This window comes from Rana temporaria, chromosome 3 (assembly GCF_905171775.1).
Source record: "Rana temporaria chromosome 3, aRanTem1.1, whole genome shotgun sequence".
In the NCBI taxonomy this organism is placed as follows: domain Eukaryota; kingdom Metazoa; phylum Chordata; class Amphibia; order Anura; family Ranidae; genus Rana; species Rana temporaria.
Window position 1 is genome coordinate 262,521,954 of NC_053491.1, and position 26,738 is coordinate 262,548,691.

The following is a 26,738-nucleotide window of genomic DNA, read 5'->3' on the forward strand; positions in this document are numbered from 1 at the left end:
ATTTTGGTTCTTCTTTATAAAACACTGGTGATAAAGTGTTCCTGTCTTGGTCATATTATTACTGAAGTATTAGCTGGCCCTATAAGATTTTTTTCTAAATTGTATGACTTGGTAAATATCTTATTGGCTGCAAAATGAAATTAAACTAATTAACTATTCCTAGAAGAGGCTACAAGTTTAAAGGATAACTAAAGGCCAAACCCTGGTGTGTGGGTTTTTTTTTTTTTTTTCAGTTTTGGACAGAGTGGAGCGGGATTAGAACACCTGTCAGTTTTTTTTTTTGTTTTTTTTTGCCATCTGTGCCCCTGTTGGGAGATTCCCCCTCTATATTTGTCCTGTTTACCATTATCATTGAAAGTAAAAGAAAATCCCAAGTTTTGGGTTGTCCCCAGAATAGTGATGGAGGGGAAATAATCCGATGGGGACACTAGTTCTGGTGACCTGGGGGTCCCCAAGGAGTTCCCCTAATTTGCAGGGTTTTTCTCTCCCTTTCCTCTTTGGCAATTGGACAGGAAGTGAAGGGAAATCTCTGCAATGGGACACAGGTGGAGAATAAAAATCTGACAGGTTATAACCCTCCCTTACAAAGTTTTACCCATAGTTCTACTTTCAATTTTATGCAGTGTAATTTTATTAGTTACACAGTAACTCTAAACTGATGCACTGTAAAGGCTTTTTAAAGTCATCTATGGAGGTTTTTTGTGTTATTACGGGCACATGACATGAGTGTTTGTTATGCGTACTAAAAAAATGTTTTTTTTTTTCCCCCTGTAAATTAGCATTTCATAAACAGTTGCACAAATATCATGCAACATAAAACTTTGCAACTTACTATCTTTTTAATTCAGGGTCTTTGCTTTTGGAAATATATAATGCTGAGGGTTTCAGTACATTTTTTATGGCCAAAATTGTTTTTTTTTTTACATGTGTGCAAAAAAGAAAAAAAAATGCTCTAATGCCAAACTAGTTAAATTTACGTTGAAGTAGAAATAAATGCAATTTTTCATTTTGGATAGCGTAATAATAGTTTTTGATGACTACAGGACAAACAAAAAGGGTGAATCTCTCTAACAAGGACACAGACAACAATAAAAACTTGACAGGTGTTCAAGTGTACATGAGTCCTTAGGTGTAGGGTAACTAAAAAGTACATCTACTTTTTTGATCCCATGCCCCCTGACCTAGACCAGTCCCCGCAGCTTTATCTACCCCACCCACCAGCAGTAACAAGTCCTCTGACATCGAGTACAATGACTTGCGTTGGACCTGAAGCTGCTGAGGGACATAAGGGAGTAATGGCCCGTACACACAATCCGAATATCGTACGACGGATCATACGACTTTTTTCGCTTAATAGTCGCAAGTAAAATGAAATAGGTTATTAAAGTCACAAATTCTCGTACGACCGAAAAAAATAACCGGAAGTGATGTCATGTGTTGTAATGTATTTGTATTGTATTTTCGGACGACAACTGTACTGACTAAACGAAAATCGTACGATCTTACATCGTACGAGGAAAATTTTCGTGCATGTCCGATCGAATAATATCGGATGAACGGTCGTGATCGGCTCTCGAAAGTAGTGTACACACGATCCGAAAATCGTACGATTCTTCATCGGTCGATCGTTTTCGTCCGATATTCGGATCGTGTGTACGGGCCATAAGGGTGTCAATCGTTTTTTTTTTTTCAGTACCTCGTACTTATTGGAGCATTTAACTCTTGCAGTGCAGGGCCAGCTCTACTACAAGGGAATGTTTTATTTTCCCTCCTTTTTCTGGACATAGGCTTTAGTAAAAGCTGTTGCACCAAGCAACTGGTCAGCTTCTGTCCATGACAGGCCTGCCCTTGGATAATGATGGGTGAATTTGGATGCTATGAGCAGTACACATTGCTGTACAGATTTCTCTTTGAAATGTCTGTTTCCTTAGATTGGCATTCTAGTGTGATTACTATAAACCCAAGTCACATGGAGGTTGGCTCATTTTCTTCAGACTGTCAAGGAGCAAGGGTCATTGTTGGGTCACATTATCTTTTGTTTCCAGTAAAATCTTTTTGGATTCCAAAGGGCAGAAAGGATGGAGAATTGTGGGCAGTGAAATTTATATTCCATACTAGACTTTGAGTTTAGTTGTTTTTTTTTTGTTTTTAATAACCTGTCCTAAATCCATCATGCCCAAAAATGTGTGTTTTTTTACCGTGGACATTTACATTTTTTTTTTCACGTATTTTGCTATCCACGTTTTATAAGTACATCTGACTATTTAAGACACTGGGCACTTGCCTACAGGCTATATGTAAGCCCATTGGATTTGAAAAACCTTCAACTTTTATTTTTTAATACATATAGTGATGCCTTAAACAAATACAGCTGTAAGTAATGACCATGAGCCCTACCTCCCATGATTTTTGTCATTTGAAAAGTGTTTTTTTATGTAATGGTGAAGAAGGGGCACAGCAGGCAGACAATCCAAACCACCCAGATTAAACATCTAGCATTTGCATAATGATTATTTTAAAACCATTTTACACTTGTATAAAGACCTGAGACTTTGGTTTACGTTACTAAAAATTTAAGGCTTTTTATTCTTTGCATACCTCATTTTTATTTTTTTGCCATTATTCTCACAGTAGCCATTTTTACTAAGGAAAGCAAAATCCATTTCCCTTAACTTCCTGGTACTCGGTCTGAATTATGTGTCTGCCTCCTGTAACATGTGACAGGAAGTTCCCAAGATTCTGCTGTAAGACCAAGGTGACATCACCAGTGCCTTAAACCAGTACGTCGAAAAACAAATCTTTAATGAACGTAAGATCATTTTGAATCCGCATGAGAAACTATATGCTTAACCACTTCCATACCAGGTACTTACGCAGCTTCCCGCCCAAGCCAATTTTCAGCTTTCAGCACTGTCGCACTTTGAATGGCAATTGCGCGGTCATGCTACACTGTACCCAAACAAAATTGGCGTCCTTTTTTTCCCACAAATAGAGCTTTCTTTTGGTGGTATTTGATCACCTCTGCGATTTTTTTTTTTTTTTTTTTTTGCGCAACAACTATAAAAAGGCTGAAAATTTGGAAAAAAATACGTTTTTATTTTTTTCTGTAAATTTTTTTGTAAATAAGTTTTCTCTTTCAATTACGGGCACTGATATGGCGGCACTAATGGGCACCGATGAGATGGCACTGATGGACATCGATGAGGTAGTACTGACGGGCACAGATGAGGTGGCACTGATTGGCGGCGCTGGTATGCGGCACTGATGGGCACTCATGGGCGGCACTGATGGGCACTCATGGGCGGCACTGATGGGCACTCATGGGCGGCACTGATGGGCACTCATGGGCGGCACTGATGGGCACTCATGGGCGGCACTGATGGGCACTCATGGGCGGCACTGATGGGCACTCATGGGCGGCACTGATGGGCGGCACTGATGGATACTTATGGGTGGCACAGATGGGCACTGATAGGTGGGCACTGGGCATGGATGGGCACTGTGGGGTGGTGCTGATGGACACTGGGGTGGTGCTGATGGACACTGGGGTGGCGCTGATGGACACTGGGGTGGCAGCACTGATTTTTGCCAGGTTGCCAGTCAGTGCCCATTTGTGGGCACTGACTGGCATCTTTTTTTTAATGCTTTTTTTTTTTATTTTATTTTTAGACTTTTTTTTTTTTTTTTTGCGGGCTTTTTTTTTTTTTTTTTGCCCACCCTGGTGCTCCAGGGTGGGCATCCCTGGTGGTCCAGTGTGGCGATCCGAGGGGGGGCTGCGCTGATAAACAATCAGCGCGAACCCCCCCTGTCAGGAGAGCCGCCGATTGGCTCTCCTCTACTCGCGTCTGTCAGACGCGAGTGAGGAAGAGCCATCAACGGCTCTTCCTGTTTACATCGTGATCAGCCGTGGTTGGACACGGCTGATCACGTGGTAAAGAGTCTCCGCCGGAGGCTCTTTACCGAGATCGGAGATGCAGGGTGTCAGACTGACACCCCGCATCACCGATCGCCGCGATGCGCGCCCCCACGGGCGCGCGCGGCATGAAATCCTGCAGGACGTTCTAGAACGTCCTGTCAGGATTTCATAACCACTTCCCGGACGTAAATCGGCTATAGGCCGGGCGGGAAGTGGTTAAGTCCACTTTAAAGCTGAAAGGCATCGCAAAACATTGCAAGAAAACGTCTTCCAACTGCTTCCTGTAGGTCTTGATGCCATCACTCTGTCCCACTGCTGCCTCTGAAATCATTCTTTGTTATTTTTGGGGTACACATTCTAGCTGTATCAACTGAAATAATAAACTATCATTTTTAATTTTCTGTATTAAAACGACTGGTTGCTAGAGATCCATAGCCATGTCCAAGCCCTTCAGTTTTATGGGCTGCTAAGAGAATGGCGATTAAACTCTTGCTGTGTAGAGTTTTGTTAAATAGTGGTGTAATGGTGTCAAACTGATGGTCAACATTCACAGATTTGAAAAACCAGTTCCAGATTATTACTTTATCCCTCATAAACAGTCAATTATTTTATTGCTGTCGTGCAAAGGTTGACTCCACTACATAAGTCATGTGATATGTCTCTTCTGTATATATCTAATCCTTCCCCCCCTTTTTTTTGTATAATCTGTATTTAAAGTGATTGTAAACAATCACATTCTAACACGACCTATTCAGTTTAAAATAGAAATGAAAGGCAAAACATTTTTAGATAGATATAAATAAAACATAATGACTTTTTTTTATTTTTTTATAAGTGATCACATTCCCTCTGTTCTCAGTTGCATAAGAGTTGGGGGAGGAGAAGCCGCATCGCACTGAGCTTCCCAGTGAATGGCTGTGCAGCGAGGGCTTCGGGACAAGTCAGTTTTTAATAGGAAAGCAGATGGACTGGCAGGAACACCAGGTATTTCACATAAAGGAAGCAATAAAAAGAGAACAGAATACTTTCCATACAAGTACATGGTGTACAGCAAGCACATATCAGGAATATGAAGTGCCATGTTATCTCATATTGTTAGTGCACACAGAATGTGCTGTATAAGCTTTCCTGAGCCCTTGAGATTGTAATATATTAAGAAATGTCCAAAAGTAAATGCTGTTTTTCACGCTGTCAGATTTTTGTTCCCGTTATGCAAACCTCTCTTTGTGACCAGATACCATTTGTGCTTACTCAGGCAGGTTCTGGGCAGTCAGGGTTGTGTAATTGTTTTCTAAGAAGACTGAACATACACATGAAAATCGTTGGCTGAGATCCAGATTCAATAAACCGTTTTTATATATGTATTTAATGACTTGAAGTAAATGATTCCCCATTACAGTTTCTTTTTCGACATTCAGGCCTTTTTAAGACTTGATCAGACTGCAGAAGTCAGACTTTGCTTGCTAGCTTTAAGACAGTGAGGTGTAGCCAGAGTTTTATCCTGTTGGCTGGAGGAAACATAGGAATGTTTATGTGGCTTGTTCTAGGCAGACTGCCCAGCACTGGCTGTGGTGGGCCTGGTTCCAGAATTAACTGGAATTCCACAATGCTTTATTTTCATAGCACAGAGCAGCCATGTTGAGACGAAGGCTAAATACAGTTAACCATATACATTTTATCAGAACTTTTTAGTTTTTGTTGATACAAAATGTTTTTAGCAGAATAATATGGCTGCAAAGTAATATGGGGGTATTCACACTGGCCTAGTGCATTGTGGTGCATTACAGCAAATCTATTACCATGCAGTATTTTGCACATTTTAGGTTTTGCTAAATAAAAGCAGCCTATTTGTTTGTAAAAGACTAATTGGCGTGTATTAGCACTGTGGTCCTTTGGTTTGAATACTGGTCAGGGCACAATCTGCATGGAATTTGACTGTTTTTCCTGTGGCTACGTGTACGCCAGGTACTCCGGTTTCCTCCCACACTCCAGAGGCTTGCTGATTGGTTTTGTCAGCGCTATATTAATAAAATATATATATATATATATATATATATATATATATATATATATATATATATATATATGCACTTGGTGTTGTTCCTTACTGTAATGTTTCTCAAAACAGGCGTTGTGATCTATTGTGTTGTAAAAAAAATATTTCTGCATGTCGGTTAAAAATTTGCATTGCAGTGCTTAGAAGCCCATTCACACAAATGGGCTACCTTCATGTTAATACCTGCTGGAGAGTGTTCAATTCACAAGCAACGTTTGCTCATATATGGTAGCATTATCCAAAAATATAAAAAATTTTAAGCAGGATATCATCCAAATTATTATACGGCCAGGTTTACCAGTGTATACTTTGAGATGCCTGTTCCATAGCACAGACAAGTGCTAAATTTAGCTAAAGTGCTTATTCCGAAGTATTGGCGCACACAAAAAATACCCACAATTTAAGGTTGGGTTTTTAGAGTAAACCAGATAATCTTTATGGAAGATTTACTTCATATAAATGAAGATACTCTTGATAAATTTGTAGAAATATGGAAGGAATGGTCGATATTTAGAAAATCGGAGAGATACAAGCAGGTAAAATAAGATCATGCATCACGGGACACAGAGTTAGGCTAATATTTATTACCTAGTGGGTTATACACCATCTCTAGGTGAATTGAAATAAAGATAAAAGGTCTGCAGTCACCGGTGATACACCTCCATCCCTGTATGCATATGCAGAAAGAGTCGCCTATGGGACTTTAAATGAGGTGGTCACAGTTTGCCACTGAGTAACAAAAATACTTTATCACACCGTATTTGCGCAGCGGTCTTACAAGCGCACTTTTTTTTTTGAAAAAAATCACTTTTTTTTAAATTAAGACAGACAACAATAAATTTGGTCCAATTTTTTTTATATATTGTGAAAGATAATGTTACGCCAAGTAAAATGATACCCAACATGTCACGCTTAAAAATTGCGCCCGCTCGTGGCATGGCGTTAAACTTTTACCCTTAAAAATCTCTATAGGCGACGTTTAAAAAATTCTGTATGCGTTCGCTTCTGCGCGCAAGCTCGTCGGGGCGCTTTAAAAAAAAAAAAATTTTTTTGTTCTTATTTATTTTTACTTTTATAATTGCCACTGACAATGCCACTGCTGTGGCCTATATAAACCACCAGGACAGTATCCAAAGTCGTTAAGCTCCGAAAGAGGTGAACCACATACTAGCCTGGGCAGAGGGACATGTGGTGGTTCATATCCCGGGGTTAGAGAACTGGAAGGCAGATTATCCCAACCAGGAGCAGATCTGCCTGGGGTAATGGTCCCTACACCTGAGGGTTTTCCAGGAAATTTGCCAGCAATGGGGATGGCCAAATGTGTAGAACACGTTTGCGAAGCCATTACTACTTATTCTAATCCCAATCACGCCACAATTTTGTGGTAAGTCGTGCTGTAATCACAACACTTGTCACTCAAAAAGGAACACAAGATTATTTTGGGCATCAGCATCGCTGTTTGCTGCAATTTGTCCACGCGACATTCACAGCGCGATTGGGGTGCAATTAGAAGTAATTGCTTCGCAAACACGTCTCACAGCAGTTTGGGATTGTGGCGATTTCACCCGCGATGTGGTGTGAATGAAGCCTTAGAAATATATTTGCCTAGGAAAATGGTGACAAGTTCAATTTTTATCTTACCCGCGGTATATGGATATGCTATGATAAAATAAGGGGGTGGGAAGAAAGGGAACTAAGCTTCAGGAATAATATGTAGAATGGAAGTATTCATTATGTTAGCACTTTAAAGGAGAAGTCCAGCCTGAGCTTGTTTGGCTGGCGTACTTTTATGGGTTACAGGAGCGCAGTTCGTTTTGCATTCCTGTGACCTGTTTTCATCAGGGAGCGGTGTAAAGTCCACTCTCTGCTGACGTCTCGAATCAGTCCAGGCACTGCGTAATCCTGACAATGGGAGTCTGGATCTCAGCGAGCCACTCCCCGCCCCTCCACAGATCAGTTCTCCAGTGAGCGTGGAGGAGCAGAGAGGAGAGCGTGTGTTTTGTTTTTGTTTTAACCCCTTCCATACAGGGCATTTTCACCCCCCCTTCCTGCCCAGACCAATTTTTAGTTTTCAGCGCTGTTGCACTTTGAATGACAATTGCATGGTCATGCAACACTGTACCCAAACGATATCTCCCCCCCCCCCCCACAAATAGAGATTTCGTTTGGTGGTATTTGATCATCTCTGCGATTTTTATTTTTTGCGCTATAAAAAAAAGAGCGACAATTTAAAAAAAAAAATGTTTTACTTTATTTTTTATAAATATCAATTTAAAAAAAAATATATATATATTTTTTCTTCCTCGGTTTAGGCCGATGCGTATTCTTCTACATATTTTTGGTAAAAAAAAATGCAATAATCGTATATTGATTGGTTTGCACAAATGTTATAGCGTCTACAAAATAGGTTATAGATTTATGGCATTTTTATTTTATTAATTTTTTTACTAGTAATGGCGGCGATCTGCGTGTTTTTTCTTATTTTTTATTGTGACCGTGACATTGCGGTGAACACATCGGACACTTTTGACACGTTTTTGGGACCAGTCACATTTATACAGTGATTAGTGCTATAAATATGCACTGATTACTGTGTAAATGTGACTGGCAGGGAAGGGGTTAACCACTAGGGGGCGCTGAAGGGGTTAAAATGTTCCCTATAGTGTGTTCTAACTGTAGGGGGGAGGGGACTCAAGGGGAGGAGACCGATGTGTGTTCCTATGTACTGTCACACCGTATTTGCTGAGCGATCTTGCAAGCGCACTTTTTGGGGGGAAAAATACACATTTTTTTTTATTAAAAAAATAAGACAACAGTAAAGTTATCCCCATTTTTTTTTTTTTTTTTTTTTTATATATTGTGAAAGATCATGTTGCGCCGAGTAAATTGATACCCAACATGTCGCACTTCAAAATTGCGTCCGCTCGTGGAATGCCGACAAACTTTTACCCTTTAAAATCTCCATAGGCGACGTTTAAAAAATTCTACAGGTTGCATGTTTTGAGTTACAGAGGAGTTCTAGAGCTAGAATTATTGCTCTCGCTCGAACGATCACGGCGATACCTCACGTGTGGTTTGAATTTTGTTTACATATGCGGGCGCTACTCGCGTATGTTTTCGCTTCTGCGTGCAAGCTTGACGGGACGCGTTTTCTGGCTCCTAACTTTTTTAGCTGGCTCCTAGATTCCAAGCAAATTTGTCAAATCCCGTGACTGCATATAGTGTAAACAAGCCATAAGAAGAGGTAAACGTTTTTTTTTTTGGTTGGTGTTTTGAATTTTCGTAATGGTAAATTCCCCAGTCGTTTTGAGCTACCTTTTTTAGATTCAGAAGTATCGGAACTCGGAAGAAAGGTTCATAATATAGTCATAACTGTCTGGGACCTTATTGTCCAGCTATTTGTAAAAAAGAAATGCAAGATATTATATTCTGGTCATAGAGGCTGTGCTGTTCAAATATTAGGTGCACCTTTCCTATATTGAAATCTTGAAACCCAGCAGCTAATCCCTACTAATCCGGACATTTTCTTTCATAGGATCTGTTTAGCAGCTTGTCAAACATGGTGCTGTTGCTTTGCTCACAGCAGATGTAGGCCTTTAAGCCGTCTTTGAAGGAGGTAGAATATTTGGTTTTGAGAATGATCACACATTTGTGTGTGTAAAGTGTATGTAAACCGTATTTGCTGCCTTTTGGTCTTTTTTTAGATGTACCGTAGAAAGCAATTTGATATATTTGTTAAAGTGGAACATCACTATTTTAGTACACATTGACTATTTTTTAATCTTTATGCTGCTAGAATTCGTAAATGGTTAGGAAAATATATTCTATTTTCTTATTTTAAACTTTTTGCATTTCTTTAGCTACTTCCTGGTTTCTTGCCTAGGTAAATGTCATACATCCCTGGAGTTTTCATTGGTACACCCTCCTGCCTGCATGCCTGAGCTAAAAACAGATGGATTTTAGGAAGTTAATACTATATGATGCATCTGCCCTTACTCAAGATGACCACTGCCAGAAATGCTGGGGGGGGGGGGGGGGGTTTAAAGTGATTTCTTAGCAAAATAAAGCATGGATGGATGGGGTAGTTTGCTTTTAAATATTACAAATTATTTAAATAGGGCTTTTGGTTTGTGGTACAGTGTATTTCTGCTTTAAGTGCATAAAAATGCCTGTTCATGTCAGAAATTTGGAACTGTCTTGTGCGTGTACTGCCTGTGCCACCTCGAAGAGGATTATTGCTGGCACTATAGGATCACTGGCCTTGCTGTGGAGAATAGTATAGGGGTGGGTAAATGAGCCAAAAGATGTCATTGCATGTCCTTTTAAGGTACGTTCACTAGGGCTGCAACTAACGATTATTTTCATAATCGATTAGTTGGCCGCTTATTGTTTCGATTAATCGGATAATGGCCTTGAAAAAAGAAAAATTTGCGTTTTTAAAAAAATTTGGGCCAATTTGTTGTTGGGCAGATTACAAAACACAAATTGCTGCAAAAACACATTGCATGCTTTTCTGTAGCTTCTCCATTGAAGTATATTGAACCAAAAAAAAAAAAATAGCACCGCTTTGCGTTAAAAAGTCCTTGCCCTTTCCAAATACGCAGCAGCTGAAAGAAATCATGGATGTGAACGTGTCCCATAGGAAAACATGTAAATGAACTGTCATGTGTTTCTGCAAAAAACACCCAAAAACAGAGGTGTGACCCCGGCCTGAGATGTTTAGTAACATAATGGGGTTAAAAAAAAAAAATAAGTACAAAAAGAGCAAATAATCGCTACTGTAAGGGGTTAATTTTTTTACTGTGGGACAGTGAAAGTAATATTTATAGTAGCGATTTGCTTTTTTGCACTATAAAGGGCTAATTTTAGTTTTTTTTTTAGCCCCATTATGTTACTGGCCGATCGATTATGAAAATTGTAATCGATTAATTTCATAATCGATTATTTGTCCATTAATCGATTAGTTGTTTCAGCCCTAACGTTCACACTAGGTTGCAGCCATAATTTATGCAGGGCCGTCTTTAATATTGACTGGACCCATGGCAAACATTTTCTTGGGCCTCCTCTTCCATGCAATTTCGCTCTCCACATGCTTTGAGACATACAATAAATGGCAGCTAGACTAAAAATCAGTTTTACTGAATCGGATCAGGCAGCGATTACGATTGGTTGTCAGAGGTTACAGTGTATCATTACCTCTCACTGACTGGCTGCTAGAGGTTATAGCACACATTATGGCTCACTGTTTATTTTCTAGCTGTTACAGCACATGACTTCTGCTTTGGTTGCTAGAGATTGCTGTAAATCAATACTGCTCACTGATTGCTAGAGGTTACTGGACATCTATACCACTCACAAATTGGTTGCTAGAGGCTACTGCACATTACACTGACCACCAGTGTAAGGGTAATTCTGCACCTGCCACCGATGTAAAAGGAAATGTACACTGATCACCAATGTTAAGAAGAATTTACACCGACAACTAATGTAATGGTTGATTTTACATCAAAAGCCAATAAAGCGGGGTTTTCTACACTGGCAAATGTAAAGGGATTTACACGCACCACCAATTTAAAAGGGGTTTCTACATGGACCACCAATTTAAGGGAAGATTTAAAACTAACCACAAATGCAAGTTTGGATTTTTTTTTTTTAACAATTACCAATATAAAGAGGAATTTCTACACTGGCCTAAGTATAAAAAAAATTATTAAATGTCCCAGTATAAAAAAAGATTTAATTGTTTTTTTATACTGGGACATTTGATCATTTTTTTTATACTGGGACAGTTAATCAATGTCCCAGTATAAAACAATTTAATTGTGTTTTTATACTGGGACATTTAATTTTTTTATACTGGGACATTTATGTCCCAGTATAAAAAAAAATCATAAAATCATAAATGTCCCAGTATAAAACAATATAAAGCGCCCACTGTACTTAGTCTCAGCGCGGGAATGTGAGGGGGAGCCGTTTGCGGGAAAGCATAGAGCAGGTGGACGGATAGATGAGAGATGACGTAATTCTCTCTCTCTCTCTCTCTCTCTCTCTCTCTCTCTCTTTCTCTGCTCTCATCGGGCGGCTGCGCCAGGTCTCTGTAGCGTAGGGCGGGAGAGCGGCGCGCCTCTGTGTAGCGCAGAGAGTTGGCGTCGGCTGCGTCATCTCTCTTCTCGGGCAGCTGAATTTGCAATGGATCTCCCGGATATATCGGCGGTAAGGCCCGCCAATGTGTCCTGTGTACTGCGGCCCAGCTGGAGAGGCGCTGCGGCCCGGCTTTGGGCCGCGGACCGGGGGTTGAAATTATTATTATTCTTCTTCTGGCTTTATTTAGCGCTAACAGTTTGCACAGCGCTTTACAACATCAGGGAAGACAGTACAGTCGCAATACAGTGCAATACTGGAGGGATTTAGAGGGCCCTGCATGTTAGAGCTTACAGTCTAGAAGGGTGGAACAAAGGGTAGTAGCTGTGGGGGATGATCAGATGGACAAAATGAAAATACAGTTGTTGGGTAGGATAGGCTTCTCTGAAGAGGAAGGTTTTCAGGGATCCTCTAAAATCTAATGGAGAAGGAGATGGACAGATTGGGGGTAAGGAGTTTCATAGCCTTGGAAAGGCTCTGAATAAGTCCAGGAGACGAGCATGGGAGTAGTTGATGAGAGAGCTAGAGAGAAGGAGGTCTTTAGAAGAAGGAAGAGAACGATTAGGTTGGTATTTGGAGACTGGTCAGTGATGTACCTGGGGGCTAAGTTGTGGATGGCTTTGTAGGTAGTTAGTTTTTTAAATGTAATTTGTTGGGTAAGCGGAACCCAATGGAGGGATTGACAGAGGAGTAGCAGAGACAGAGTGGCTGGTAAGGTGGATGAGTCTGGCAGCAGCATTCATGATGGATTGAAGAGGTGATAGAATATGTAGAGGTAAGCCAATGAGGAGGGAGTTGCAGTAATCGAGGCGAGAGATGACCAGGGAGTGAATTGAGTTTTGTTGTGTCATTGGCTAGAAAGGGGCATATTTTGGAGAGGTTGAGGCGGGAAGATTTGGACGTGGGGCTTAACCACTTAAGGACCGGACCAATATGCTGCTAAATGACCCAAGGGGTTTTTACAATTCGGCACTGCGTCAGTTTAACTGACAATTGCGCGGTCGTGCAACGTGGCTCCCAAACAAAATTGGCGTCCTTTTTTCCCCACAAATAGAGCTTTCTTTTGGTGGTATTTGATCACCTCTGCGGTTTTTTATTTTTTTGCGCTATTAACAAAAATAGAGGCCGATACGTATTCTACATATTTTTGGTAAAAAAAATCGCAATAAGCGTTTATCGATTGATTTGCGCAAAATTTATAGCGTTTACAAAATAGGGGATAGTTTTATAATTTTTTTTTTTTTTTTTTACTACTAATGGCGGCGATCAGCAATTTTTTTCGTGACTGCGACATTATGGCGGACACTTCGGACAATTTTGACACATTTTTGGGACCATTGTCATTTTCACAGCAAAAAATGCATTTAAATTGCATTCTTTATTGTGAAAATGACAGTTGCAGTTTGGGAGTTAACCACAGGGGGCGCTGTAGGAGTTGGGGTTCACCTAGTGTGTGTTTACAACTGTAGGGGGGTGTGGCTGTAGGTCTGATGTCATCGATCGGGTCTCCCTATAAAAGGGATCACTCGATCGATGCAGCCGAAGCACAGGGAAGCCGTGTTTACATACGGCTCTCCCCGTTCTTCAGCTCCAGGGAGCGATAAGAAGGGGTTAAGGAAAGCTATTATCGGCAAGGTGGACGCTCAGTCAGTTGTAGACTAGAAGGTCAAGGAGTTTGGCTAAAAAGGGGAGCAAGGAGATAGGGCATAGGTTGTTAAGATTGGATGGGTACAGTGAGGGCTTTTTAAGTATGGGGCTGACTACTAGTGCATGTTTTAAAAAGTTAGGGAAGATGCCAGTAGAGAGGGAGATATTGAAGATGTAGGTTAGAGAGTGTAGAATAGAGCCAGAGGGTGAACGTAGCATTTGCGAGGGAACAGGTTCCAGAGGGCAGGTGGTAAGATGGACGTTGGCAAGTAATTTATCAACCTTGTCTATAGTGGTGGGGTTGAAAGGGGGAAATAATGATTGTACCTGTGGGCATGAGGTGTTAAATGTGGAGGGTATCTGAACAGTGGAGATCTCCTCGCGAATTGTATCAATCATTAATTGTTAATGACACCCTTATGCATCGACTGAGATGTGTGTATTCGCATACAACAAAATTCAGGGTGCTGTGGCACCATGTTCTTTTTGAAGAAGGGTTCCACCTCCAATTTGCTTACATTTGCAGAGTAGGCTGATGTTGGGTTTAATGACTATAGTTGTAGGCAGGACTTTTAAACATGCTCCTTTACCTCCCCTAGTGGGCAGCATTCAGCAAAAGTGATCTCAGGGAGACCTGATATACATATGAATGCCGCCTCTATTTACATATCAATGGTGCGGTCCACGACTATTCACAGATTTAATGCAGCCGCTATTTACATATCGGTGCAGGTTATTTACATGCAAACACAGGGTCTGCAGTAGAGGTGTGCATCTTCACTGGTCTCATTATTTGATTCCGCAATGCATCACGATTACTGATGAGCTCCAACTTCCGTTTGGGCCGCCTAGGCGGTCCTTCCGCCCTGCAATCTTCTGGGGCACATCACAGGTCCCAGAAGTTTGCCCGGCTATGCAGGACAGCGCAGTGAGACATGCACACCCAGCTGTGAAGCTGCCAGCTGTCACAGCCAGATGCCCACAGTAGTATTGCCAGTGCTGTGGACAGGTGGGGGAGAGAATAGAGGGTTCGGGTGGCCATGGTGCACACACTCGTGGAATGGTGACAAACTACGGTACCTAAAAAGCTCTATAGGTGACGCTTTAATAATAAATAACGGCTCTTCATTGGATGATCGATGGCAGTGCAGCCATTGGCTCCCGCTGCTATTAATCAACTCAATGACACAGCGGCCGCAAGCATACCCCCCTGGGAGATCGCTTTTAAGAAGGGGGGTTAGCTCCTGCGGGGAGGAGCAAAGACAGCTGCCAAAGGGACACCAGAAGACGAGGATCGGGGCCACTCTGTGCAAAACGAACTGCACAGTGAAGGTAAGTATGACATGTTGTGTGTGTGTTTTTTTTTTTTTTTTTTTTTAAACAAACAAACCCATTAAGGGAAATCGGCAGTAAAGCCTTTCGGCTTCGTTGCCAGTTCCCTACTGCGTATGCACTAAGCATGCTGTGCTTTCTAACTGGCCCGGTAGTGGAGAAAGGAGGAGCGGGGATGAACTTCTGAGGGACAGTGCCGTCTCCCGGAAGTGGGAAGGGTGCCTGTCAAACAGCAGATAAGTGGATGTTTGACTTGGGTGGAAATCTCGTGATTTTATTTTAATTTTTTTAATAAATTAGCTTAGTTTACAAAGATTTTAAACAAACTTCATGTTGTCGTCATGGGGTATTGTTTGTAGAATTTTTAGGAAAATAATGAATTTAATCCATTTTGGAATAAGGCTGTACCACGACATAATGTGGAAAAGTGAAGCGCTTTGAAAACATTCCTGGATGCACTGTTTTTTTTTTTTTTCTAGGAATGAGCTCCACTCATCTGTTAGAGATTTTCCTCTTAAAATTGCAGTTTAGCACAATAAAAAGGTACCTATTACTGAAGTCACATCTGCCCTTTCCTGTTGAATCTGATACAATTTGAGTGTCCTACTATTAACCACTTCCCGCCCAAGGTACATCTATGGACGTCCTTGACTTTGAGCAGGGATATCTGAATGATGCCTGCAGCTACAGGCATCATTCAGCTATCGTCTTTTAGATCCGGGGATTCTGTGCACCGTAAGAACAATAATAGCGGCTGTTCCGCCGCTTCATCGTTCTTACAGGCGACGAGAGGCGACGTCCCCTACCGACTCACTGATGCGTTGGGTGAGTCAGAGAACAGATTTGACGGCCCAGGCTGAGTCTCTATGATGACTTGGAGGCCGGGAGCAATGTTATGATGTCACGCCCGGCCTTTTTTTTTTTCTCAGGCTTCCCAGCTTAGATTTAAGATGTGAGGTCTTATTGACCCTATATTTCACTGTAAAGAGGACCTGTCATGCTTCTTCCTATTACAAGGGATGTGTCAAAGTAAAAAGTGCCCCTGTCCCTGGTATTTTCACACAGAAGCGAACGCATAGGTAAGTCCCGTCCACATATGAAAATGGTGTTCAAACCACACATGTGAGGTTTTGCTGCGAACGTTAAAGCGGGAGCAATAATTCTAGCCCTAGACCTCCTCTGTAACTCAAAACACGTAACCAGTAAAAAGAAATTCAAGCGTCGCCTATGGGGATTTTTAAGTTCTGAAGTTTGGTGCCATTCCACGAGCGTGTGCAATTTTGAAGGGTGACATGTTGGGTATCTTTTTATTCGGCGTAACATCTTTCACATTATGCAAAAAAAGGGCTAATTTTAATTTTTTTTTTTTTTTTTTTTAAAGCATGAAACCGTTTTCCAAAAAAACATGTTCGAAAAATTGCTGCAGAAATACTGTGCGAGATAAAAAGTTGCAATGGCCGCCATTGTATTCTCTAGGGTCTCTGCTAAAAAAATACATAATGTTTGGGGGTTCTATGTAATTTTCTAGAGAAAAATTTATGATTTTTACATGTAGGAGTGAAGTGTCAGAATTGGCCCGGATGGGAAGTGGTTAATGGCCAACAAGCATCAGGTAGCGTTATCGATCATTTACATTATAGGACAGGCCCACCTGTTCCTTGCTTACCTCAGCAAGTCGGTCACAGTCTTCTCCGCTATTTCCAATCCTCCACCTCCAGTGCCTGAACTTGTCATAGATTTGAATAGACCCTACTGTGAAACTGGAAACATCCGGCGTATGGCTTGGAAGAGGCAAACAGGAAAGCAGTTATTTGGATGCAAGTAAGCAGCTGTGTGCAGCGTTTACAGATTGGTTTAGGTTAGAGGGGCTACAGAGGGTAGACAAGTGTTATTTTTTTCCCTCTAAAAATGCACTCGTCGTTTTAAGAAGTACATAGGAAATGTGACTAGTGTTCTCAGTTTACCTGTCCATATCATTTCAGGTACTGTGACCTTTTATTCACGCACATGAATTGCTGTCATTTCCAAACCCTTTATCCCAAGTGACTGTTATATGGTGTGTGTGTGTGTATAATGGCATTGCAGTTTGGAGACCGTGATAGGCAACAATACAAGTGAATTTTGTCTTATTTAGTAGAAATGGCTTTTAAAACGGAAGGGTTCTGGATAACCTGGGAAAGTTCTGAGCGATAGTGTAGCGATAGTGTAGCGATAGTGTATGTACTATCAAAAGTTTGTCCATTCTGGATATAGAAAGGATCATGATTGACCAAGCAGAGTTTCTACTGCAGTGCTTAACGTTTTCATAGATCAGGTTAGCTTGCTGGAATACTGTTATTGCTGTGAAACATTGGTGATTGTCAGAGCAGTTCCATGAGCTGTAGAAAGAATATGGAAACCCTAACAATGTACTTCGTTTTTGCTCCCTTTTTATTTGTTAAAAATACTATACACCAGGGTTCGACAAAACCCGGGTGCCAGGTCGCAATTGCAACTAGAATTGGCGACCTGGGGCGGCAAAGCTGGGGTATCCTGTGTCTCCGTGCGATCGTGTCTGGCCGCGCCGGGCGGTAATTGAGGCCGCGGCCTTCTGCAGGTCTATGATTCCTTCTGTGATCTGGTACCCCGAGTAAATTGATACCCAACATGTCGCGCTTCAAAATTGCGTCCACTCATGGAATGGCGACAAACTTTTACCCTTTAAAATCTCCATAGGCGACGTTTAAAAAAATTCTACAGGTTGCATGTTTTGAGTTAGAGGAGGTCTAGGGCTAGAATTATTGCTCTATCAATCGCGGCGATGCCTCACATGTGTTGTTTAAACACCACTTTAATATGCGGGCGCTACTCACGTATGCGTTCACTTCTGTGCACAAGCTCGGCGGGACAGGGTGCGTTCCTGGCTCCTAACTTTTTTAGTTGGCTCTTAGATTCCAAGCATTTGTCAAGCCCTGCTATAGACAGCATTTTAGTTATACCTGGTTGATAGGTGAAATAAAATGTTGATCACATCAAAACTTCACAGCTGTCATTGCCATTGCAGACTACCTGTGTTATCTCGGAGCCTATTTAGCACTCCTTGTTTCTTAGTTTGGACTTCAGATTCATGATCATGTTGTAGGGATCTGAAGGAGGGCTAGGTTGAGTAGATAAGTAAAACACACCGTGTAGGATTGACAACTTAAATTTTGTGCGTTGTCAGTCCACAAATAAACTTATGAACTGGGCACATTTCTGGCAGTTTCACAAGCGTTTTCCTTTGCTGACATCACAGAAATCAGTTCAGGCACTGCGTCATGCCGACAATGGGAGTCTGAATCCGCCAGGTGCCTGAACTGATGCCCGCAGAGTCGCCCCCGAAGTCGTGCCGCTGCAGTGTGAACCGACTCTAAGGGTGGATAATTAATGTAGCATTTACTTTCTGGAATCCATCTTCCTGTCGCTCAGGCAGGAGGGTGTGCTTGGCTGACTCTTGGCTGACTCTTGGGATATGACATTTGCCTAGGCATGGAAACCAGGAAGTAAGAAATTTTAAGACTCGTAAATATGATATACTTTGCTATCTATTTACTGATGCTAGCAGCATTAGGATTACAAATGTTGATTGAGAGAGTGTAGTCAAACTTCGTGCCTATTTTTCATGACTTCATGACTCCAATTGCAAGTGTAGATGAGGCCTAACATTTATCAGTAGAAATCAATACTAAATTGATTAAACCATGCTCCTTCAAGCAAAAGTGATTTCAACTGAGCACCACACAATGGTATGATATGTCCAAACACAAAATAAGTTTAGTAGTGCAAATAGTTTGAATATTCAAACAATGTATTAGTCTTCAGACAGTGTACACAATCTTAAAATCCCTGAGGTAGGCGCTGAGATAACACCGGTAAATTTGACTGAAATATCTTCCATCACCTGTCGCACATCCTACTCACCAGACTTCCATGACTCCTATTACAGGTAGTTATAAATAACATATGGGTATATCCAGCAGGAGTTGTGCACGATCCCAATGATGATCCCAGCGTTTAAACGACCTCCAGGACACACACACCAGAGCGTTTGAGCTTATTCCCAGGAAAAAAAGATTTAAAGGGAAGTTGTCCAATGGTTAGTAGGAAAAATTTAAAAGAAAGACCCCTTTCACACTGAGGGCGTTTTGCAGGCGCTGTAGCATTAGATAGTGCCTGCAAAGCTCCCTAAAACAGCTGCTCCATTCACACTGGAGCCGTGCGCTGGCAGGGCGTCAGAAAAAGTCTTGCCAGCAGCTTCTTTGGAGCAATGAACTCACCGCTCCTATAGCGCCCCTGCCCATTGATAAATAGGCAGTACTGCTGGCAAAATGCCACTGTAGCGCGCTCTGCGGGCAGTTGTAACCCTTTTTCAGGGTAAAACTGCCCTGCTAGCGCCCAAAAAGCGATGCAAATCTGACGGTAAAACCCCCCTAAAAATAGCGACGTTTTACTGCAGACGCTCAGGGCAGCTCTGTGTGAAAGGGCTCAAAGAGCTTCCATAGTGAAGTATGTCAGTTTTATTCATAAAAACAGGTAAAAACAAGATAAAAAAAAAACAAGATAAAAATAGAAAATTCTTGCAGCCTAAAAATCCTTGTGCATGGAAGCTCAGTGGTGCGTTCCAGCTGCACTTCAAAAACGGGGGAAATGACGTATCCACCCTAACGGTTTCATTGGTGCACACAAATGTCTTTAGGGGTCAACGTGCTGTTACTAATTATCCTTCCACTTTGCGCTGGTTTTGGGGTTTTAACCCCTCATTCACATTCTATCATTTATTCACTCGGTTCCTCTGGTGTTGTAAAATGACATATATTGTTTCAGTTTGCATGAACATTGGGTCTGCCAGCAAACTGCAGTAGTAAGAAAATTGCCACACTGGCAATTATTGTTTTAGTGCAGTTTTGAGCTGTCCTGTCAAATAAAATACAGCAGGTATATACAGGTCTATAGCAGAGCAGTAAAGTGGGAACAGGGTTGCTGTTTGGCTTCTACTTTGCCCTATACACTGAAAGAATAGATGGAGTGTGTGAGCAAAAATGGCTAACAGGAGAATTGTGAATGGTGGATCCAATAAGACAATATGACAGGGGCTGAGGCAAATCAGTCCTTAGATGTGGTTGCTTTATTAGGGCCTGTTCACACGTGTGTCTGCAATTCAGCTGCGTTTTATTTGAGATTTTCAATGCGTCTTTATTTCCCAGGTATCAAAGCATGCATTTCTGCATTTTAGCTGTGTTTTTCTATTGAGCATTTACCAGTTGGTCAGCTTGATTTTGTATGGCAGCACATTACAGTGCACAATAATCACTTGTTCGTGTTTTGCAATAGACTTTTATATAGGCTTGACAATGCTGTAGAACAGGAAATGAATCAGACAGGTCTTATTTTCTAAATTGCGCTGCAAAACAGGGCAGAGATGTGTATTTCACTTGTTTAACATTGGGATTATGTGCACATTGTAGTGCTTTGCAATGGCACAGCGTGAAGGGGCCCGGTGTTTTTTTTTTCTTCCATTTGGCGATCAAGCCTGTGTTATGTCTTTAACTTCGTTTTAACAGACCAAGCTTTCCATCAAAGGTGTCAGAGAATTGAGTTAAACCATTTAACACTGACAGGGGTGTCTACAGTGGTCAGTTTTTATTCATTTATGTAAAACCTTTATCCCAAAACTAAAAAAAAAAAATATTGTTTAAATGCTTACAAAGCATTACCTGGCGTTCAGCCTTTATTTTAGTCAAGTCTGTCTAAATTGGGGTAGTTGTAGATTCCCCTAGCAAAAGGATGAAAATGTTGCTGTCTGAAGGTGTTGTGTTTTTTTTTTTTTTTTTCCTCTCCTCCTTTTGGAGACACCCTAAAAATGGTTATAAAGTCTAAAGATTTTTTTATCTTTGTGCATTCCATGTGCAGCAGCCCCCCTAATACTTACCTGAGCCTCCTCTCGATCTAGCGATGTTGCACAAGAGTCTCGGCTGGGACTCTACCTCCTCATTGGCTAACAAAGCAGGGGGGAGCTATTGGCTCTTGCTGCTGTCAATCAGTGAGCCATTGAGGAGGGTGAGGGGGTGGGGCTCTGTGTCTGAATGGACTCGGAGCAACAGCTTGGGTGCCCCATGGCAAGCTGCTTCTGGTGGCAGGAAGGAGGGGCCAGGCGCATCAGGGAGTGACCCCCGAGAATAGGAGGATCCTGGCTGCTCTGTGCAAAACCACTGCACAGAGCAGGTAAGTATGACATGTTTGTTATTTTTAAACAAAACAAGAATTTAGTATCACTTAAGCCTGGTACACACTATAAGGTTGTGTGTGTTTGTTTTCCCCAACCAAGCAGGCTGAAGAAAAAAAAACGAAATCGCTCCAGAGGAGCAGCTGTACTAACAATCTGTTGTTGGTACAACAATCTCCCCTGCTGAGCTATTGTGTTTTGACAGGGGGATGCCATGCTGCCCGATAATAGGCCTGTGTGTAAAGCCCTTAAGACTGGAAGTGTAATGCTGATCAAATCACTGGGAGAAAAAACGCTACAGTCAACAGATTTAAGGAAAGCTGCAATATGTTGTATTTTTGGTTATTAAGTTTTTACATGCTTTAAGCCAGAGATATGCAATTAGAGGGCCTCCAGCTGTTGCAAAACTACAAGTCCCATCATGCCTCTGCCTCTGGGTGTCATGCTTGTGGCTCAGTCTTGCTATGCCTCATGGGACTTGTAGTCCTGGAACAGCTGGAGGTCCGCTAATTGCATATCCCTGCTTTAAGCGATCAGTGCTCATGGGTTACGTGTGTTTGTTTTTTGTTTTTTTGTTTTACATTTTTCTTCCAGATGTAGAATGCTACTCATAGTCTGTCTTTTTATTTTTTAGGTCCAGTTGTGGGGAGGACAAACTTTCAGAAGCATGGTTGAAGCGCAGACCTTCATTGTGCACACAGTCAGAGCGGTTGTGACAAATGGTATAGTGTTCTTCTATTGTTTCACACATGTAAATGTAATTTTAAAGTGTGTGTGTGTGTGTGTGTGTATATAAACGTAGAATAGAAAATGCAGGCTATAAGAGAAAATGTTAAAAGCAAGCAGGAATCTGCTTTCCTTATTGGAAGTTTTACCCTGAACTTTTGGCAGTTGTAAAATTGTAGATTTTATTTTTCATTACATTCTTTAGGAGAGACGATGGTAGCCAATGAATAGGGTAAATGCCCACAGTGGGGACACAGACCGCAATAAAACCAAATTGACGCTTTAACACTTCCCGTGTTATCCAAAACTTAAAATATTAGTTTGGCTTTAAATCTACTTTAAATGAGCTCCTAGAAAGGCTAAGGCCGTGTTCACACTTTTGCCGCATGCGACTCACAGCAGGGTTCCGGTTACGTTCACGGTTTCTGGTCCAATTTCAGATCTTGTACCTGAAATGGACCAAAAGATGCACAGGAGTCCTGTGCAAATTTGCACTTGAGCCGCAGCGGAGATATGTGAGCCGGTAACAATCTCCTACCGTGTGAATTCGATATGGGGGAAACCCACATACATTTCGCATAGGTGTGAACCCAACCTAAAACCTTTGTGTTGGCCTGTTCCTGCCGTTGATTTAGAATATTATCACACAAATTATCATCGTACAAATATTGGCACACAAATCTTTAAATTTGTATCAATGGTCAAAATTGAGGGTCCTATATTTCTAGGGCCGAAACAAAGAATCAATCAACAACTAATCGATTATGAAATTAATCGAATACCATTTTCATTGATTAATCGGCCAGTAACCTAATGGGGTTAAAAAAAAAAAAAGCCCTTTATAGTACAAAAAGAGCAAATCGCTACTTTAAATATTACTTCCACTGTCAAAAAAATGAACCCCTTACAGTAGCGATTATTTGGAAAGGGCAAGGACTTTTTTTTTTTTTTTTTTCTAAGGTTATTAATCGAAACAATCGGCCAACTAATTGATTATGAAAATAATCGTTAGTTGCAGTCCTATATTTCCACATTTGAAGGTCAATTATTTTTAGCCTTCTGCTTTTAATCTGAATGATCTTAGTTTGAAAACTTTGCTTTTTTGAAGAATCCCACCCATTTACACATATTTACTATGCCCAGGGAATAGGCATTGTTGTGTCACACATTTCACAGATTCTGCCTTCTGAAATACAGGTGCTGAGAGGAGGAGTTTCAGGAGTCAGTACAGGAATCGCTGCTTGCAAGCAGCAAGGTCATGTAGGATGTGCAGTCCTTAGAAATTCAAGTGATTTCTAAAGTGTGTGTATATATGTTTGTGTGTGTGTGTGTGTGTGTGTGTATATATATATATATATATATGTATGTATGTATGTATGTATGTATGTATGTGTGTATGTGTGTGTATATATGTGTGTGGATAGATTTAACAAACATGTCATACTGGCCTACTCTGTGTAATGTTTTTGCACAGAGCAGCCCTAATCCGTTTTTTTTTTTTTTGGGGGGGGGGGGGGGGGTCCCCTTCCAGTGATCCTGGCTCCAAAGCCCCCCTCCCTGGCCGAGTGCCCCCAATAGCAAGCCTCTTGCTATGGAGACACTCAAGCAGGCTCGTTCCCAAGCCACGCTCCTGTGATTGGACATCGTCCATTCACACACACAGCTCTCTCCTCTTTGGCTCGCTGGGGGGAGCTGTACCCAGAAGGTTTCTGCCTTCATACATAGAATGCATGAAGATAAAAAAAACTTCTACCTTCAGAAGCAATAAAAAGGGGGAAATAAGCTGAGGAGTTGAAAGACATGGCCAGCTGAAAGTTGGCACTAACAAGTTATTCTTGTAAGTTTTAATTAAATTGCCAAAAATAACTTTTATTTTTATTTTACAATGCTGATGTTATAAAATGAAAGTGTATTCTGTGACTTTAGACTGCCTTTTACTTCCAGCATTTCTAAGTAAGGTTAGTGCTACACCAACAATTCATAGGCCTCTTTTACATAGGGGCATGAAAAAATAAAATAAAAAATGTAGCCACGTTAGCTTTTAGCAGCATTTCTCTGCCTCTATTCAAAATCGGTGGTTCCCTATGAGAGCCCATTGATTTTGAATAAAAGTCGGGCCATGATGATCCAACTTGTGGTGTCTTGTGCGCTGAGGACACGCGCCAAAATGCAAAAAATAAAAAAACTGGCGTGGGTCAGTGATTTTCGGTCTGAGATTTTAAGGGGAACCCTCACGCCTATTTTATTCACCAGACCCTCATCCGAGCACACGGCTCGGCAGATCAGGAAAGGGGAGTGGACCCGACCAGGCCACATGCCCTCAACATGGGGGGGCAGGTGGGTCCTGTGGTTACTGGGCTGCTTTAAAACTGATTCGCAGGTGGAGAGCAGGTCACCTGCACTGAAAGTGCACTACACCTGCAGAATATATTAGAAGTCTATTGCAAAGTGCAGGAAAGCCAAAGGTACACTGCGTTGCGCCCGTTGTGTGGGCAAACCGCAGTGCATCAGTCCGAACAATTTGACCCTCCATTCACCTCGAAGTAGTGGCAGACATAAACCGACTTGTGTCCTACCTCCAATACAATCAGCTAAAAAGTATAGTGGACATACCACCCACCCGCTCCGCTCATTGTGGCCCACAACCAGGTACCAACTCGCTTAAGTGGCCCCCGCTCTTCAAAAGGTTGGGCACCCCTGACATAAGAGATTGATTACATAGTAACGCTACCTAAAATCTCCCATGATTGCACATTGCTGAGATTTTATTTAATAGCCAAAACTGTGGGCAATTGTACCCCTGTCCTCCTTTTTTTTTTTTTTTTTTTTTTTTTTTTCTATAGATTTGTTTTGGGGATAGGAGATTCGTTCAACCATTTAGTAGAATATTTGACAGATCTCCTGAATTTGCACAGAAATAGTGATTTTGGTCACTTGGGAGCATAAATCAGTAGTAAACGTAAAATATATATTGCCAGTAGGAACTTTTTGGTAGAAGAGACTTTATAAGGCTTTTTTCACCTGCTAGAATTTTTTTTATCTGTACAGTAACTGTCGGGCATACGCAGTGCAGTGTACAGTCCTGGCCCCTTGCAGATGACAGGAATGGAGCTAAGTTTCCCTCATCCACTTTGTCCCTGCAGGTGCCACGTCCTCCTTGCTTTGCCCTTGTGAGGGCTCTTATATAACTTCAAAAGCACCAAAACACACAATCACTTCCAGCGCTTGGTGTTCTGCCATAAAGTCTCAATGTACAGCAGACCATCAATGGCAAAAGGGGGGCTGGACTGAGACCAGGTTCAGGTAAGTATTTAGAAACAAAACGCCTAGTGCATTACCCCATGAGGGGATAAAACACGTCATATACAACTCCAGTGACAAGGAAAGGAGCTTGCCTTCCACCCAAAATGCGTTGGCATTCCAATCGCAGAGATGTGTGATCCTTGTCACTGGAGTTGTATATGACATGCGTTTTTATCCTTTCATGTTTGTGAGTATGCTTTTGGCGATTTCTAAGGTAATGCACTAGGCGTTTGTGGCCTTTTTTTTCTGTTTCTAGTGATTTTGGAGTTTCCCTGCTCAAGGAGAGCAGCATCGCTAGGTTTGACTGTTGTCATTTAGGGGGAGGGTGATGATGGGGGTACTGCATTTTTTTTTTTTTTTTTACCTTAATACAGAGACTGCGTTAAGGTAAGCAAACCTTTTAGCCTTTACAACCACTTGAGAGGACATCAAGAATGGTGATTTCTGGCTGATAAAAGTAGCACCTTGCTACTTTAATTTTTTTTGTCAAATGGGTAACGGGTTCATATTATTACACAGGTTCAGCAGAGCATGCATTAGTGAGTACCTGACTTTATATCTACTCATATATTTAATTCTTTTGTGTGCAAGTAAGCCAAGTGCTGTCTACTCTATTATTTTCCTTATGCTTTTGCCCAGTAGGCAGTTTGCATAAGCAAAGTAATCCCATAAGCTTGATTGACATAAATGTTCTTACTTGTTAACCCACTGAGGACTGGTGACCTTAACTTTTTCAGCTAAAGGATTTTTCTCTTATCGTCCATGGACGGACACAGCTCCTTAAATCTTGACAAGTGGGTTATGTTCCCTGTTTACAGGAGAGGACTAGGCAGAAACATGTTAAATAGTTAAATACATGTTACATTAACAGAGTTGAACAGCCCCGCCCAGGGGGCGGTCCCTCCAGACATAACCCTCCTCACTGCAGCTTGCAGCCTCAGTTTCGTTCTGCCTAGCAAAGGAGAAGGACGTATGGCTCCCTTTGGGCCCAGCGCCCTGAGGAGAAATTTTATTTTATTTTATTTTACTTTACTTTTTCTTGAAAAATCTTCTTTCAACTGTTGGCTGAGAGACAGGCTGGATATTATAGATCCTTGTAGTCTACTCAGTCCGACCAGCAAGCGTGGGCACACCTTTGCAAAGAGGCTTGGTCTGCCACGCCATACCTCATGTTTCCTGAGGTGGCCGGTGAGCTTTGCTCCGAGGTCCACATATGACTGAGCTGTGGTGTTGCCTCAATCACAGTGGACCGGGCCGACAGCTACCTCCATTGCGGTTGTAGGTCTGTCAGGAATGCGTCAGCGAGTCCTCGCTCGGACGGGTAAGTACAGTCCCTCCTGCTTCGGTGGGTTGGTACAGCTGGGCATTCCTGGGGT

At 41.7% G+C, this 26,738-nt stretch overlaps 1 protein-coding gene across 2 annotated transcripts in view; it reads left to right on the forward strand.

Moving 5' to 3' along the window:
• The window catches only part of AFF4 (AF4/FMR2 family member 4), a 139,155-nt gene that overhangs the window by 19,691 nt on the left and 92,726 nt on the right, over window positions 1-26,738 (forward strand). For both annotated transcript variants that reach the window (XM_040344622.1, XM_040344623.1), the window contains exon 2: window positions 21,968-22,055. Coding sequence is in view for 1 of the 2 variants with exons in the window: in XM_040344623.1 (XP_040200557.1) it covers window positions 22,053-22,055 (3 nt within the window). In the remaining variant the exon portion in view is untranslated. The remainder of the gene's footprint in view (window positions 1-21,967; window positions 22,056-26,738) is intronic.